Here is a 16,475-nt window from a genome sequence, read left to right as displayed (position 1 = left end):
TACAGCTACACATACAGGATTAAAAAATACTGAGCCTTCATTTAGGTGCACAAATGTAGATTCTGGAGGTTACATTTGTCCTGGCTTTGAAAAAAATCTGATGGCATCGACCAACTTGATGTCTGAAGTAAGAAGTAAAATCTATGATTTGACTCAAGAATGTTGTAGTAGTGAAAACAACAGAAACCCTTCAAATACAAACACATGCAGGTTTTGAAACACTAGCTTGAGCTTGGCTCTAGAACAAATGTGATAATGCAGACTGTGATTTGATGTTTTAGATGAAAGGAAGAAAATTACAGATTCAAGAAAATTTAGCTAATGACAAGGAAGGGCAGCAGGTACTTGTTTTGAGTCCAACCTTCTACCAACTGTTTCAAGTCAAGACAAATGGAATGGAGAAATAAACAGCAAAACTTTGACTCCTCACAAAAAGTGATCTTGACAGCTGATAATGCTGAAACAAATGCTATGAAAAGTCATGAGTTTCGTGGCAAAGAGCCATATTTAATCAAACTTTGATCTGGGGAAAAGGGTCAGGGGAGGAGTCGGGGCACAAGAGAGGGGAAATATCATAGATAAGGTTGTCCGCAAATGAGTCTCTTGTTTTTTTTCTGGGAGAATCTATTGCCCTAAAACCCTTGGAAAGCTGAACTGAAGTCATCATTAAGCAAATACACTGAGCAGGCACAGCAGGGGAACAGCTAAACAAATATTTATTTCTCCAAGGCTGAATTGGATGGGAGTGCCATCAATAATAGCAACAAAAAGTACAAAGTCTGGAGGGTGGAGAGAAACACCAAAGACTTTGAAGTACTTAAATGGGGATATTTGTATAAAATCAACTGTAATTCATTGTTATAACACCCAGATACGTTAAAGCTCACAGAAGGACTGTGCTTCTCAGGTTGTGTGAAAAAAATCAGTGAACAAATAGATATCTTTAGCATTCAACAAGAATATAGTATTAAAAGAGCAGAGCAGGAAGAGTGAAGGATTTCCCCACTTTCTGATGGGAAGATACCCACCAGAAAACTACACCCGGATTTCATACACACTTGGGCACCTTAGAGTGTGCTGATCCTCTCTATACATCTCAGGCATTAGTGGCAGACCTTCCTACCAGATTTCGTTCTTCTTCCCCATGCTTTGACGAATACCTACTGTACAACCAGTTTTCCCACTGGGAATGAGAATGAGCAGCCAGCCAGCACAAAGACATTTGTAAACCTATTGGACCTTATTCAGACATTACAGCAGGCAAAGAGATGTGTGGAAGGAAATAAGAAAAAAAAACCATGCAAATTCTTTCTGGAGAGGGCTTAAAACAGGAAAACAATCTCGGCCAATCTTGGTCAGACCTCTCAATGTGCCAGAACCCCTGTCTCCAAGGCAGTCTTGTCTTTTGGCTGGTAAGGACACTCTCTAAATTATAGGGTCTCTCCTCAATGAATTCAGCCTCCTTGTAGTTAGCTTGCAAGCTCAACAGCTAAAGCATCTCCTATATGGGTAAGGGATACTCTTGGTTTCTCACCACTGCTCCACTATTCTGCTGATAACTACTGAAACGAATGCCCTGGACAGTCTATATTCACAAAGTAATGGCAGTCAATTTACTGGCTGCCCCTGCATGCCTGCATCAATCTATCACAAGAGAGCCTCCAAAAGACAAAGAGGGAGAACAGCATATTTCTCACACATCTGAGACTGAATTTGCCCAAATCCACCCTTTGGCATTCTGATGGACTTGGAATCTGAGGGGTTCTGCTTGGTGAGACCTTCCACTGCTGGGACCTCCTTCTCAGTGTATGTATGACTTCACAGGGCACTTGTCTTGCTGCAGCATCAGAAAACCTCAGAATCCACAAAAATAAAAATTGGAGGCAAAACCCTGTAAATCTGTGTCCACTGTTCAGTGGAAGAAGAGATGCCAAAAAAGACTGAAATCTCAAGCAGGCCCCTTGTTCAGACAGTAACGTATGGGAACTTCAGTTCTACTGTTCACTGATGCAAGGGCAAAAAGTCAGGGCACAAAATGGTACTTTTACATACGGAACTTATTGGGGAATGAATCTTTGTCATCTTCCAAAATTTCTCAACACATTAGGGAGAAAAAGCATCAACGTATGACCACAGTACAAATAAGACCTTGCCAGGCTCCTAGCGTGGGAACAAGGGTATAGACTGCACATTACTTATGATCAGTCCTGAGGTATTTTTCCCACACAGCAGGGAAGAAAAGTACAAGATACAAATGATTCAGAGTAATTAGGATAGAAATCATCAACCAGACAGAAACATGGTCACAGGCTTTGACAGATTGATAAAGATGAATTTCTGATGTAGCAAGGTTTAAGGGGGTCCTGAAATCCAATAGATAGATTTTACCAGCTGTTCACATCTAATGCAACACAATTAATGCCCATGGAAGGAAGTAGAAAACTGCATATATCTTCAAAAACTTGAGCTCTAGTGTGCACATGGATGTTTCCTGTTTGTTCTCACAAACAGAGTATCTGCATGAAAGTCAGAATAAAGAGATCCTCCCATTTGCTGATATAGATAATGAGGTAGGTCAAGAGTTTTACGAAAGGATGTATCATGTTCAACTGTATGCTCACAAGAATCAGAGTAATGTTAGAAGTACTTCCTGGAGACAAACACAGACATAAACAATGCCAGAATTCATAATTAGAGAATGGTTTCATATTACAACACATAATTAAAAATATGCTGTGTCACCCTATGCCATTCCCATTTGAGGAAGAAGATGTATTTCACAATTGAGGCCGAATATTCCTAAAAAGCCAACAAAATCAGAAAAATTGCTCACATTTTTCTTGAGCAATAAGCACTTTACCTACCAGGGTAAACTGGGATTATGCATACAAATTGCTTCATGTTCTTCACCTATCAGCACTGGCAATGGCCAAATGTAATCAAGACTCAATTACAATTTCACCAGAGTTATCTGCTGATGCTGCTCTTATAGCTGAAGAGCAAGCTTTTTTTCTAAAGCAGGTCTGACCTCTATGATCCTTCAACTCACTGCCCCAGTGTAGCAAAAAAGTGATAATAAAAAGTTAGTAGTTAGTGCTCTAGAAAAAAGGAATGACACACTTGTCATCAAGGAAGAATAGATGTGCCATTGGGAAATGGACTGGAGCCCAGACAATGTCAAATCCATCTCGGTGAAGAGTTTTACAGTATCAGCTATAACTCACTCACTCTCATTTTCTACAACGCTTTATTGAAGTCTGCAAAAGTTGGAAAGAGAGCACAGAAATGCACTGGCTTTGAAATCTTTGCCAAAGAAGATCGTAAACAGCAATACTACAAATTGTGACTCTTCTGTTTGCACCTCCACAGGGTGAGGGGTGAAACCAGCAGCTCACTTTCCTCATTTGGATAAAGCTAATTACTGCCATGGTGTGCTAAGTAGTCACTGCTTTGACCCTGCCATTCTTGCAGCTGGTAGCCCATCAGGCTATCTTACAAGCAAAACTTATCTCCTTACTTCTCTGGAAACACTGAGGAAACTTCTCTCTTGAAAAGCCAACTTAACTCCCTCCTCACACCCACTTCTCACCAGCTCCATTAACTCTCTTAATAGACTGGAAAGCGTATGTGTTAGTATTTTTTGTGATAGACTATCGACTCAGTGCCAACTGGGTCTGGAGACTTGGAAATCATGGCATTTGGGAGGCTGCTATCAGGCTGCCTTCTTCCAATTCATTTTACAAACAAACTGCAGCCAACATCTGAAATGTACATGGCATTGTTAAACATAATATTATGAAATGGGAGCACAGCTCAAAGTTACTCCCTGATTTATCTCATTTTGCAACTTTGCTGTGTTTCTGATCTACAGGAGGAAAATTTATTTTGCCTCAACATCATCTGTGACTACTGAGATTTAGGAAGAGGACGTTTTGAAAAGTCCAGGATCAAAGAGAGATCCCATTACTTGGAGTCTTTCCAGATGCCTTAGGGACAGTCAGATTGGACTGATATTCCTGTGAAAAGGGTTTGGTCACTTACTCTCACTGACTGCTCTGCAGCTGACAGCATTTTGTTTCGTAACTTCTATGCCTGGTAGGAAACACTGAGGCGGGCAGCAAACTATAGGTTTAAGAAGGTAATATTCTCTGAACTAGAATTTGACTTGCAGAAATCCGAGAAAAGACGTGCAGAGGAGATCTGTAACAGTTTGACCTGCCCTAACAATGTGAGAGAGAAGAGCATGAAACTGAAATCTGAAGATCAAATAGCCTCATATACTAAGATATTTCTACTACCTGTATCTTTTTGCCATTTTCCTGCTGCTCAGTGGAAAGCAGTTGGCCATCACCCTTTCTTAAAGGCAGCATCACATTGTAGGAGTACCATGAGCACAACCTGCTTATACCACATAGTCAGGCTTTAAAGTGTAACTCTCCTCAGAGAAAGAACAGGTTAAAGGTACTTTGCCACCACACACACACATTTACTCCCTGAGGGGTTTTGTTATCCCTTTAATGTGCAGTGAGAGAATGCCCGATCTTCCCCCATCCTCACCCGTCCCAAGTGTCTTTCAGTCATGCCTGCTTAAGTTTGCTGATCAAAACACATATTGGCATGATCATTAGGAGAGGGATTGAAAGGAGGGAGCTTTATAAGCTCTTAGTTTACGCCTCAGAAGCAAAGCTACAAAACGAGCTCTCTTTTTGGAAACTCTGTAGTTAAACAAGCAAGTGGGTTTAATGCTTCAGAGTTTCAGCTGTTGACCTGCAAGAATGACAATAGCTGCACTTTTCTTCTCACTGCTCAAAAATATCTGTGCTCTGTTGTCTTCAGCGCTCTGCCATACAGCATCAGGACTGATGGAGGTCTCTGCAACCTGCTGGCTGACTCTCTTTGCACCTTGTACTTGTTACACTAGCACCATGAGTGCATGAACTTGGCCTGTGTTTCACATTCCCCAGAATTCATCCTCATATGCACTGAAACAGGTTGTACTCGCAACTCCCACCTCCTCAAGTGCTACAGCACCAAAGATGCTTATTGAGCTCAGTGGCTTCACCACAGCAGCCAATGCAACTGGAATTCAAATCAATACAACAGCTCTTCTGGGAGAGCTTCTTAAACAACAACCTGCAGTCAAACAAAACAGGTTGGCAGTGTCCTTAGCTGAGACCTTCACGAAGTCAGTCAAAGGCTCCCCTACAAAGCTGAGCAACCCATCACAACCTACTCGTAAAAGGCAAGAGAAAGAAACCAGTTTCACTCCATCCTTTAATGAAAGCCTCGGTTGGAGCTCTTCTTGCCACTAGATTATACTAGACTATGCCACCCTAAACAGATGCGTGCATGTGCACATACCAACCATTAACCTATGCACAAACCCATCACCCATAAACCAGAGAATTAGTCTAGAACCTACCTCCCTTTAAATAGCCAGCCCAAGCTTTGTCCAGCAGCACACACAAATGAGGGGGTCTGCAAATGCTTGAGGGTAATAATGAAGAAAAGATCTGTTCCCCCTCTCCGCCTTCCTGTTCTTTATTAATAACAACTTCTGCTTCTCAGAGCATATCATTCCCCAAATATGCCAAAGCTGGCATTTCCTAGTCTAAGCTCTACAGAACAATCACACCATTTAGAAAATAACATATGTCTCTGGAGTTCTCAGTTTCCCTATTTGTCAGCAGAAAACGAGACATTTCCTCAAAATATACAATAAAATAGCCTCTAGCAATAGCCTGCAATACTTTTCTTTAAAATAGTTTTATGAGCGTGTGTGTGGTCTCCTGAGAGTGCTTTCATAATCATTTATACAAATGACAGAAGCTTAGGACAATGAGAAGCAGAAAGGGAAATACAACCATCATGCATACATTTGCTTTGAACAGTCTGCAGAAAAATTGGTTTGCTCTGCGACAAAGAGATGTTTTCTCAGTTGTAGGTCTAAATCAGGAGATTACAACCCCTCCCAAGGAGGGGCAGCAGCTGTACGCATTCCCAAGGCAACCCAGTGGAGCCTATTTCTCAAACTCTGCTTGGGCTCTCTCACCACCCTGGAACAATTCCCAGAACCAGACTTGCATTCTACATATGTTAAAATATTGCATAGTTAAAGAGGTAATATTCAGAAAGAGATTCTGGGAAGGGGGACAGGTGTCCAGTTCTTAACCGACTTGTTACCCCTTCTTCATAGCAGTTTGTCCCAGCAGAGTGAAATTTCCAGCACTCTGGAAGAGGGGTATAGTTTGCTTTTGAATGTAAAGGGGCTCTTTTCCTGTGTGCTACTCTGGGAGACTGTCACCTGATCCCAGCTTGTTGACATTACGTAAGAGTAATGATTGTCTTTGAAAATACAACATAAAATTGCTATTAAAACTTGTTTCTTCTGTAAGTGTTCAAAATTTTTACCTGTGTCGGGGCAGAGAAGGGACAGTCAACTCCTATAGCACAAACCACACAGCAAGAAGGTAGAAAGAAAATCTGTTTTCTCAACACTTTCCTCCTTCACTCCTTTTCCTTTTCTTTGCAATACAAATTAATTCAACCCTCGATATAATGAGAGGAGTGAACTGTTTCAGTATGATATAATGGAGTAGTTTAATTTAGACATGACTCTCCAGAGGGCAGAGCTCTTCTGAAACCAAAACCTGTACTGCTTAGAAGCACAGGCTTTACAAGCTGTTCCCTGTGCCACCAGAAACAGGTTTTCTCTTTCCCCTCACCGAGCCTCCAGGATAAATAAATAAATAAATGAGTGAACTTATGGAGCAACATGTCCAAGAAGCAGCAAGCACAAATGCTTCCCAGAGGGGTGCTAAAGCATATAATAGCTGTATTTGTCTTCCTTGTAATGCCCTCGTACAAGACAACAAAAAGAAGGTAGGATCATTTGTTGTGCTCAGGTTTTAAGAGATTTCTGAGTAGATCTGTTAAGCTTGCATGATGTTAACAAAAGCTACCTGAATGCAACAGCTTATGCCCTTCTGAGACAAGAGTCTTTTATACCAAACTGCAGAGGGGCACTTAGAAGACAGTGTTGAAAATGAGTATGGATTTTACTTTGCGATGAATTCTAAGTCTGAGCAACTTTCTTACTGCCCCTCCCTACTTGCCCGACTACATGCAACACAAACTGCTTCTGTTTTATTTTCAAACGCGTTATTGTGATTTGCCTGTTCAATGTTCATGAGGTGTTATTAATCCCTCTCACATTTGTGCCAGCACTTCCTTCAGACATGGTCCAAACCACACTGGGATTAGTAATAGGGATAATAGGATCATGGGAGGGAGATGACCAGCCAGGGTAAGTGATAACAACCCAGCAGGGCTGCCTTGGGTAGATGGCACAAGGCTTGTCAAAAGAAACCCATCTTCCCTAAGAAAGCTTGGATGGATGAGAAGGTGCTGTGGAAATGTGAAGAACAGACCTGGAGTATGTGGAAAAAAGGAAAATGAAGAGAAAATATAGATAGATTATTTTCTTTGGTTTCACAATTTTAGATACCCAGGCTAAAAAAAAGCCAAAACAAATCATCACAAAAAGTACCAGGGCAAATCATTCTATATCTGAATTGTCTTATATTGCTGAGACAATGATAGTTTCAAAAATATGTTTCGGATCCCAGCATTACAGCGCTGGGGTTAACAAAGTGTTTCCCTAAAGGAAACCGAGTGGGTTGTTGTTCAGAGACTTTACTGTTCAGTGCGTAGTGTGGTATAAACGTAGGGAACTGCTGACAAAGAAACCAGACTTACTCTTTGGAGACCTGGGTTTTATTCTCCGATATCCTCAGCAAGTCACTTCCTACCCACCCTCTTTATGTTTCCCAGGATGACTGGAAGCTCTTGGGGTTGAGGACTTTCTCAGTAACTACCCAGTGCCCGACATAACTGGACTCCAATTTTAGCAGGGTCTTTGGTTAACCATGGCATGTAAAGGATGAGAAACGGTATTTCTAAAGAAGGTGCTCTGCTGAGAGACTGAGTACAAGAAAATAAAATGGGAACTCAAAGGCAACCCAAGCACCACCAGTTCAGAATCCAAACTAAAAAACCCAACAAGATTAAGCCAAGTATCTCTGGCTGGTCTTTTTCCTTTAACTGCAAAGAAAAGCAATCTTTATGCAGTGATAAAGCCATCCAAGAATGGCTGCGGTTGTTTCTTTTAAATGAACCAGAGAGAACAGATGGTCTCCTCTCATTCTGTCACAAAGGTCAAAATTAGCCACCTCTAAGACTAGCAGGTTCTTGAAATGCTGAAGTGCCTGTGTCTGGTTGTTATGACTAATCCAATCTCCAGAACAAGAAAGGTCAAATGAAGAACACCCCTCCAAATACTGCAAGAACTCCTAGCCATGGCTGATGTGTAATGCACTCAGACACGGTGTCAACAGCTGCTCCTAAAACCCAATGAGTCAGCCTTTCAAAAGACCTTGTCAGCTCTCACTGTTAGAGCTTTCATGCAGATTATATTTACTCCTCAATGTTTAAAAATATCCATATTAAACCTTGAAAACATAAAATGTTTTCCTTACAGAATTTGTCCTTTTTCGTCAGACAGCTGCCCAAGAATCTCTCATGTATTTATTTGGCAGCGAAAATTCCTAGTTCTTCTTTCACATTCCTCTTCACATACTGACAGCTAAACCAAAGGCAGGACTCTGTTTCTGAAGTCATGTACAAATGAAGAATTTTTGGTTCCTTTCACACCTTTTACCTGGAGAACACTGTCAAGTGTTCCAGAGTACTGTGAGGTTAAGTGTTCTGCTCGACAGATAGGGTGCAGAGACATGGGGTGACTTGTCTTTGGTCCTAAACCTGCACGCAGGCACAAATCCCCTATCCATCCCGTACTCTAATCACCAATCTCCCTTGGATGCTGTCATTTAAATAAAAAGGCCTATTGGAAATGACAGGTGAAGAAAGCAGTCCAGGCATGAAATGCAGTCTAAAGTATATTAATAGAAGGTTGCCAGACAAAAAGGCACAAGGCATTTGATCGCATCATCTTAGGCTTGTTGTTCATGCTCCTTTGCATCTGGCTGCGTGATTTCTGCCAGATTCTTGGCTGGAGGAGCAGGCTAGGATTTGCCTGCTTTCCCTAACCCATGCCGGGCTCAGCTGCAATCATGCAGAGCACTGAAAGAAATCCCTTTGAGTCGGGATTCATTCCGAACATGTAAAACCCAGACAAATGACTGCTTCTCCAAAGTGAATCCCATTTCACAGCAAGTAGGTTATTAGTGTGGAACTCCATACAAGTAGCCTGCATTCAAAAGCCCTCTGCATTATTAAGAGAAGATGAGCTTTTGACATCAAAGGAGAACCATTATGTATGCTAAACGGTGGCAAAAATTGTACCCGCACTTCAAACCTTTTCAGTTCTTTGTCGCTTGTAAATCAATCAAGGTTGACAGATGCTTTAAGGAGAGTAATCTTTTCAATGATACTGTCAATGGATAACATAATGGAACATTGTCTCTGTGCTGTGTGAAGACATGGAGCTAGTCAATTATGGACAACACTTCATGCAGCCGCCAGTTTTCACTTGAAGTGCTGCTGTTGAAGTATTATAATCCCAACAAATGGCCGCAGCAGCATACAATGTAAATGAGACCTCCTGAAGCTTTGGAAAATTAATTAGTAACAACAGTGGTCCGTTCCCACACTTTCAAACACCAGCTTGGTAATGTTAACGATGCACTTCCCCCCCTCTTCCCTTTGGGCAGTCAATAGGGCATATTTACATACACTATTTTTAATCTTCAACACTTCCCCCAACCCCCCTTTTAAATGCAGGAAGCTCTGGATTCCTTTCCTCTCTTTCAAGCTGCAAACTTCACCCCTGATACTTCCAACCAGTCACATAAGCCACATGGCTGGAGCTGAAGCAGGAGAACAGAGACTTTACCACTTGGAGACAACAGTAATAGTCACTCCTCTTGCTTCTCACATGTTGGACACTTTGCGGCTGTTTCCTTTTCCAACACTACTATCCCCTCAGTTGCCCCTAGAAGAATGGCTTGGGTGGATGGCAGGGAAAACTACTGGTCTCAACAAAAAATCAGGATGTGAATTGTAAGCCCGTTACACTGAGTGCCAGTAGCACCTAGGTCAAACTGTAGTGCACTGGATGCCAATGTATGTATCCTATTGCCACCTTCTAGAGAAAGGAGATTGAGTCAATGGGGAGAGTCTACTCTGTTTACGTAGCTATTGGCTTTCATTTTCCTACATATTTTTGTCAAAGATTTTCTCTTGTCAAACAAGGCTTGCATTAAGAGGAACACCTAATCTCTCACAGTAACAGTGAGAAATCCTACACTTGAGCACAAAATTTCTAAACTATCAACCACAGGTTTTCATTGCTATGATCCACAAATGCTCCCTTATCAATAACGTGATTTTGAAACAACCCGGTGCAGATATGAAACTCAATCACTGAGGTCTCTTCAAATAAGAACAGGCTGTTCCTTGAACCCAACTCCCTTTTCCTGAGGCTCCAAACAGCTGGGAACAGGTGCAGCTGCTGTCCCTCCTCATTTAGTATAGTTTTGGTTTTCTGCACTCTGGACAGCTTTCTGAGAAGCCCTTGCAGTGATTGACCACAGAAAGCTTTGCACTGCAAACTCCCAAACATACAGTTGATGGTTTAATAATACCAACAATGGTTAAGCAATACTATGAGGCAACAGAGGAAGCAACAACATCCACACACTCCCAGGCATTATTCAGCCAGTTGCCACTGCAGATCCCAAGAAGAAAAGGGAAATATTTGGTTTACTAGAGGTGCCCCTCCTGGGAACAGAAAAGAAAGACAAAAGTGTATCTTCTGCCTAACCTGAGAAAAGTCAGCGACTTAAACAACCTTTTTTCCCACTCTTGCATAAAACAAACCGCCATAGAAATGGACAGGAGTCAGAAGGTTTTAATTCCTCCTTCCTTTTACCGGAACAGATCTGTCAAGCAAACAGTGGCACAACTGTGTTTCTATACTCACTTCCCACTCATGTTCCATGGTGCAATATGTACAATCACAAGACAAAAATCCTTTAGTGCATCTTGATGAGAAAGCTTTAGGCTGGCCTTTTTGCCATGATGAAAATGGATCTTTTTTCCAATTACAACTTCTTTTGCAGTGCAGAGTAATTTGGTTTTGTATTTGGTTTTAGATTTTTTTCTCTAGAGCTAAAAACATGGAGTGCTGTGGGGTCCCTATCTTCCCTCACCCACCACACCTCTGCCATAAGTTGGTTGGGAAGGCACAATGCCCCAGTTGTCTCTGTCTATGACACAAGACGGAGTTTTATCTCTCTGTACCAGGAGGATACAGTATAAGCAAAAAGCGGACAGCAGAGACTGTGAAAATGTATGATGGGTGACAAAGAGGGTTAAGAATACAACAGGCATAAAAGCAGAGCTCAAACAATAGTTTCTTCTGCTTGGTGCAGAATTCCGAAGTAATTTTCAGTTAAGCCCAGTCCCACTATAAAGCTGCCAAATATCATCCGCCACCTTCCCTCCTCACAGCTCATGGCTGGAAGTTCTCACTGCATTGTCTGAGACACAGTGAACATTTCTTATCCCAATTAAAGCAAAATAGGTCTCCAAACACCTCTTGCTTGAAAGACTGTCCACTTAAGCAAACCTGGAGAGCATAGATTGAAACAAGAGCAAAGGACAGCTATCTAGAAGTAGCTTAGCTGGCAGCTCCACAGGTGAGTAAGATGGGCCAGGAGAAGAAAACAAGCAGTTGCAGGCAGACTTGGATGTTGTGTGCACTTTCACAGCTTTCAAGGAAAACTGGGACACAGGTGGCTATGGAAAGGGCCACGATATTGTACTCGGACACAAAGTTGCACCACACTGGACTAGAGCCTTAAATCTACTGACATCGGCAGGACTACTACAATTAGTGTGCGCTAAGGAACTGTTCTGCTCTATTCAAAATTTGATCTAAAAAATATACGCCTTTCCAACTTATTTATAGAGTCTACCATTTATTTCCAATAACCAGACATACCTACATATATACTTTCTTCTAAGTTCCAAGACACTTATTGAGCAACTGCAGATTTTCTTGAAGAGCAGTTTTCATACAATCATAGAATAGTTAGGGTTGGAAGGGACCTTAAAGATCATCTTGTTCCAATCCCTCTGCCATGGGCAGGGGCATATTACTAAATCACGCTGCCCAAGGGCCCATCCAACCTGGTCTTAAACACCTCCAGGGATGGGGCATCCACAACTTCCCTTGGCAACCTGTGCCGGTGTCTGACCACTCTCATGGTGAAGAAATTCTTCCTAATGTCTAGTCTAAATCTGCCCCTCTCCAGTTTGTACCCGTTCCCCCTCATCCTATCATCACAAGCCTTTGTGAATACCCCTCTCCAGCTTTTCTGTAGGCCCTCTTCAGGTACTGGAAGGTCACTATAAGATCTCATCTGAGCCTTCTCTTCTCCAGGCTGAACAAGCCCAAATCTCTCAGCCTGTCCTCATAGGGAAGGTGCTCCAGCCCTCTGATCATCTTTGTAGCCCTCCTCTGGACCTGTTCCAACAGCTTCATATCCTTCTTACATTGAGGATTCCAGAACTGGACACAGTATTCCAGATGAGGTCTCACAAGAGAGGAATAGAGGGGCAGAATTACTTCCCTCGCCCTGCTGGCCACGCTGCTTTGGATGCAGCCCAGGATACGGTTGGCCTTCTGGGCTGCGAGCGCACATTGCCGGCTCACGTCAAGCTTCTCATCGGCCAGAACTCCCAAGTCCTTCCCTGCAGGGCTGCTCTCAATCACATCATCCCGCATCGTGTACTGAAAATGGGGATTGCCCCAACCCAGGTGCAGGACCCTACACTTGGGCTTGTTGAACCTCATGAGGTTCTCACAGGCCCACTTCTCCAGTCTGTCCAGGTCCCTCTGGATGACATCCCATCCTTCTGGTGTGGCAACTACACTACTCAGCTTGGTGTCATCTGCAAACTTGCTGAGGGTGCACTCAATCTCACTGTCGATATCATTGATAAAGATATTGAACAGCACCGGTCCCAGTACAGACCCGTGAGGGACACCACTCGTCACGGATCTCCATCTGGACTTTGAGTTTTCCATGGTAATATCAAATATAATAATTTCAAAAGCATACATTGCCTTTGTCACAACTTTCAACAGAAAACGATCTAACCTTTTATCTCAAGTTTATTATTTTTACTCCTATTTGCTATTATATTATTATTTGAAGTGTACAAGTGAAAAAAATTGCCAATATAATAAAATCTAAACAATGAAACAATATAGTTGATCCTGTTGATTGAAAGACAAAAGATCTTCTAATGAAAACTAAATGTTCCAATAATTCAAAACCAAAGGTTATAATGGAGAAAATTAAGAACCTTCTCCTGCTCATGTGTCCAATGACAATATAGAAGATCACAACTTACCACTTTTGGATAAAGTAAGAGGGAAGATGGCAGCTAATAATTACAAAAACAATTTAAATAGCTTTCTATTAATATTAAAATTCACACAGTCCAATTAAGCCAGAGATTAATCATTAAAAATAAATTAGGAAAAAAGAATTAAGAGATACATTGCTTACATAAGAAAAGTCTTCAGCATTCTGACAGAGTAGCTTGGGAAAAACAGCCTGTCGCTGAAATCTTTCCTCATCTTCAAAGATGTTCCCATACATGAAGCCATTCATCATGGTGGAGTGGGCATGGATGTCAATATAGAACTCCAGGTTAATCTTCTGTTGAGGGAAAACAACAACAACAAAACATTCAGCGTGAGATAAATCAAAACTGTGTTTTGTAGGTGAAGCCACCCATAAATCCAGTACTGCCATCCTTAAATCCATGGTGCCAGCATCAGAGCCATGCTAAAGGCATTGCTTTGTTGCATCCCACCATTCATGCCTCTTTGTGGGTGTATGTGAGATGCAACACAGGACCATAATAGACATTGCTTTCCCTCTTCCGAGAAGGCTGGAATATTTATGCAGCACAGGACATTGTGCAAAATAGAGCCAAAGAATTATCCTTCACTTTGATACAGAGCTTAGTACCACTGATAAGTTTATGCACCTTCCAGTTCTAGAGCATGATGGTTTGGACACAGCTTTGCCACTTCTGCTCAATTCTGCGTCACAATATAGAGATGTACCCTTCAGCCAGGAAGGAGACCTTCGGTATTTCCTGTGCGGTTTATTTCAGTTTGTAAGGAGAAATTCTTCAAATGTTTTTGTCTTACTCTGCTTTGTAGTGGTAATTCAACAGAACAACTCCCAAAAACAAGCACCATGAATGCTTCGCTGCTTGTAGCTTCCTACATGATTCTGCATCAACTCTTGCTTCAAAAGAAAACACCAGGACCCTCCAACACAGAAGTGCCCGCTCTCCCCAAACCCTTCCTGGTTCGGTAATAAAGTGTCAGAAGGCTCTGTAAGAAAATGCTGCACAGGTCTCTAGTCAGGGTCACATCATCTTCTTCACATCGTATATGAGTAATACTACTTCCTCTGCTCTCAGTGGCAAAGAGTGAACGTTCACCTTGATCACCGTGTACAGTGCCGTTGACAGCAGTGAGAAGGCAACATCCAGTACCAAAAAGCGTTAGCACAGCAGATGCCACTGGGTTACCCATAGATTCCATGAACTCTCGCAATTTCTGGTCCTGAACAAATGGTGCTCTGTGACTAGACAGTGACAATGCTACCCCTGTCACCTGGCCACCGCTGGGCCAATAAGAACCTTCCTGGTGACCAGAGGGCTACAGTTCAGATCTCCATTGCCCAACATCGTGATGGAGAAGAACTCTGTTATCAGCACAGAGATTACAACGTTTAGCCCTGTACCCTTTGGTGCTAAAGGGCCTGGTCGGTAAAATATAACACACAGCTCTCTGGCCACATCCTGTCTGCTCAGACTACTGGAGAATGCTGAGCTACAAGAAAGGCCAATGTAATACGAACACTGTATATTTTGCTGTTCATGTGACGGAAGGGTCAGCCCTTCAAGATAGTCTCTGATGGGGAGAGAACATCATTCTGTGTGTGAAACTAATATGATACAGATTTACTTTCCCTTGGCAGAAACCCAATGTGCAATGCACAATGACTGTTTAGTCTAATTAAACAACCTGAAGTAATACTGTATCTTATTAACCCTCTCCTATGTTAAAATGTTAGCTAATGCAATGCCAATATCTGATCGTGCTTCATAGGGAAAGGAACATTTGATTGCATTTGACTCTAATACAATAAATTGTTTGACCCCACAAAAACATTATGCTGTGCAACAGAAGACCAACACTGCAATAAAGAACACATCTGTTATTTGGAGATCTAGCACTGAGAAGAAAGAGTTTCACTGATGGGATGAAATACCGCATAGGATTTTTTTCATCTCCACGCATATAGAAACTAAAACAAAGATGGCATAATATTATTTTTCATAAGAATTTCCCCAATCAGAAATAGAACTTGATGAGATCAGATGCACACCGGCATATTGCCATAAAACAGAATATGTTTTAGAGTCTCAAACCAGCGATTTGATAATGAAGTGAGGAGATAATCTCGTTAAACTGGATATTTCTAAAGCATGAATGTCCTTCACACAGAAGCCAGTGATCCAAGTCATACTTATTTTAGAACAACTAGACAGAATTAGTTATAGGGACATATTTACTAATATATAGTAGCTGAGGAGCACAGTGAGATATACAACAATAGATTAATATCATTGTGTCTTAACACAAATAAAGATGCTGACATAAACAATACGATTTGTGCTGTGTCATCCTACACTTATTCATCCATAGTTACCAAATTGTTTCCAAAAGAACATGTCTACAAACAGGGACACAGAGGTACAGATTACTAAGATAACTTTCCATAGGCTATCCAGCAAGAAATTCACCAGCAGAACATGAGTTACCTGAGCCCCAGTTTAATATTCAATGATTAATTCATACAGTCTAATACAGTATCACTAGAAAATATTTTCTAAATTCTCCCGAGAGCCTCCCCTAAAAAAAATTTCCAACAAAAGTGTTCCAGAGAATTTTAATTAATCTCTTGGGTGGCTGAAATTTCTTTAAGGGTCTTGGTCATCAAAACCATTTTCAAATAGTCTGGTTACAATGGCTATTTGTGAGGGAGCAGTGTCCTTCACAGGCATCGCCTTCACCTAAAGATGAAGCTTCCAAATTACTTATTTGGAAATCATGACATTCAACAGATAGCTCATCACCTCGGCAAATGTTTAAAGGCATTTATCGAGTCATTTATACACATATATTTCAAAAGTAGCTTCCTAAGTCAGCCCTCAATAACTGTTCAACAGTTTTTTCTAGTCTTTTATCCTTACCCTCCTACTGAATATATTAAAAATTCTATTTCCCATATTCCTGCCCATTAAATTTAGTCCAAATTTGCAATTGTACATCCTCTTCAGAAAGTTGTTAAATA

At 41.5% G+C, this 16,475-nt stretch overlaps 1 protein-coding gene across 2 annotated transcripts in view; it reads right to left on the bottom strand.

Moving 5' to 3' along the window:
- Positions 1 to 16,475, bottom strand: part of LOC104060194 (AGBL carboxypeptidase 4) — a 954,436-nt gene that overhangs the window by 92,903 nt on the left and 845,058 nt on the right. For both annotated transcript variants that reach the window (XM_054073734.1, XM_054073733.1), the window contains exon 10: positions 13,602 to 13,754. In XM_054073734.1, the coding sequence (XP_053929709.1) occupies positions 13,602 to 13,754 (153 nt within the window). The remainder of the gene's footprint in view (positions 1 to 13,601; positions 13,755 to 16,475) is intronic.

The sequence above is a fragment of the Cuculus canorus genome, chromosome 8 (assembly GCF_017976375.1).
Source record: "Cuculus canorus isolate bCucCan1 chromosome 8, bCucCan1.pri, whole genome shotgun sequence".
Taxonomy (NCBI): Eukaryota; Metazoa; Chordata; class Aves; order Cuculiformes; family Cuculidae; genus Cuculus; species Cuculus canorus.
Note: the sequence above shows the minus strand (reverse complement) of the source record. Positions and strands in the feature narration are given on the sequence as shown.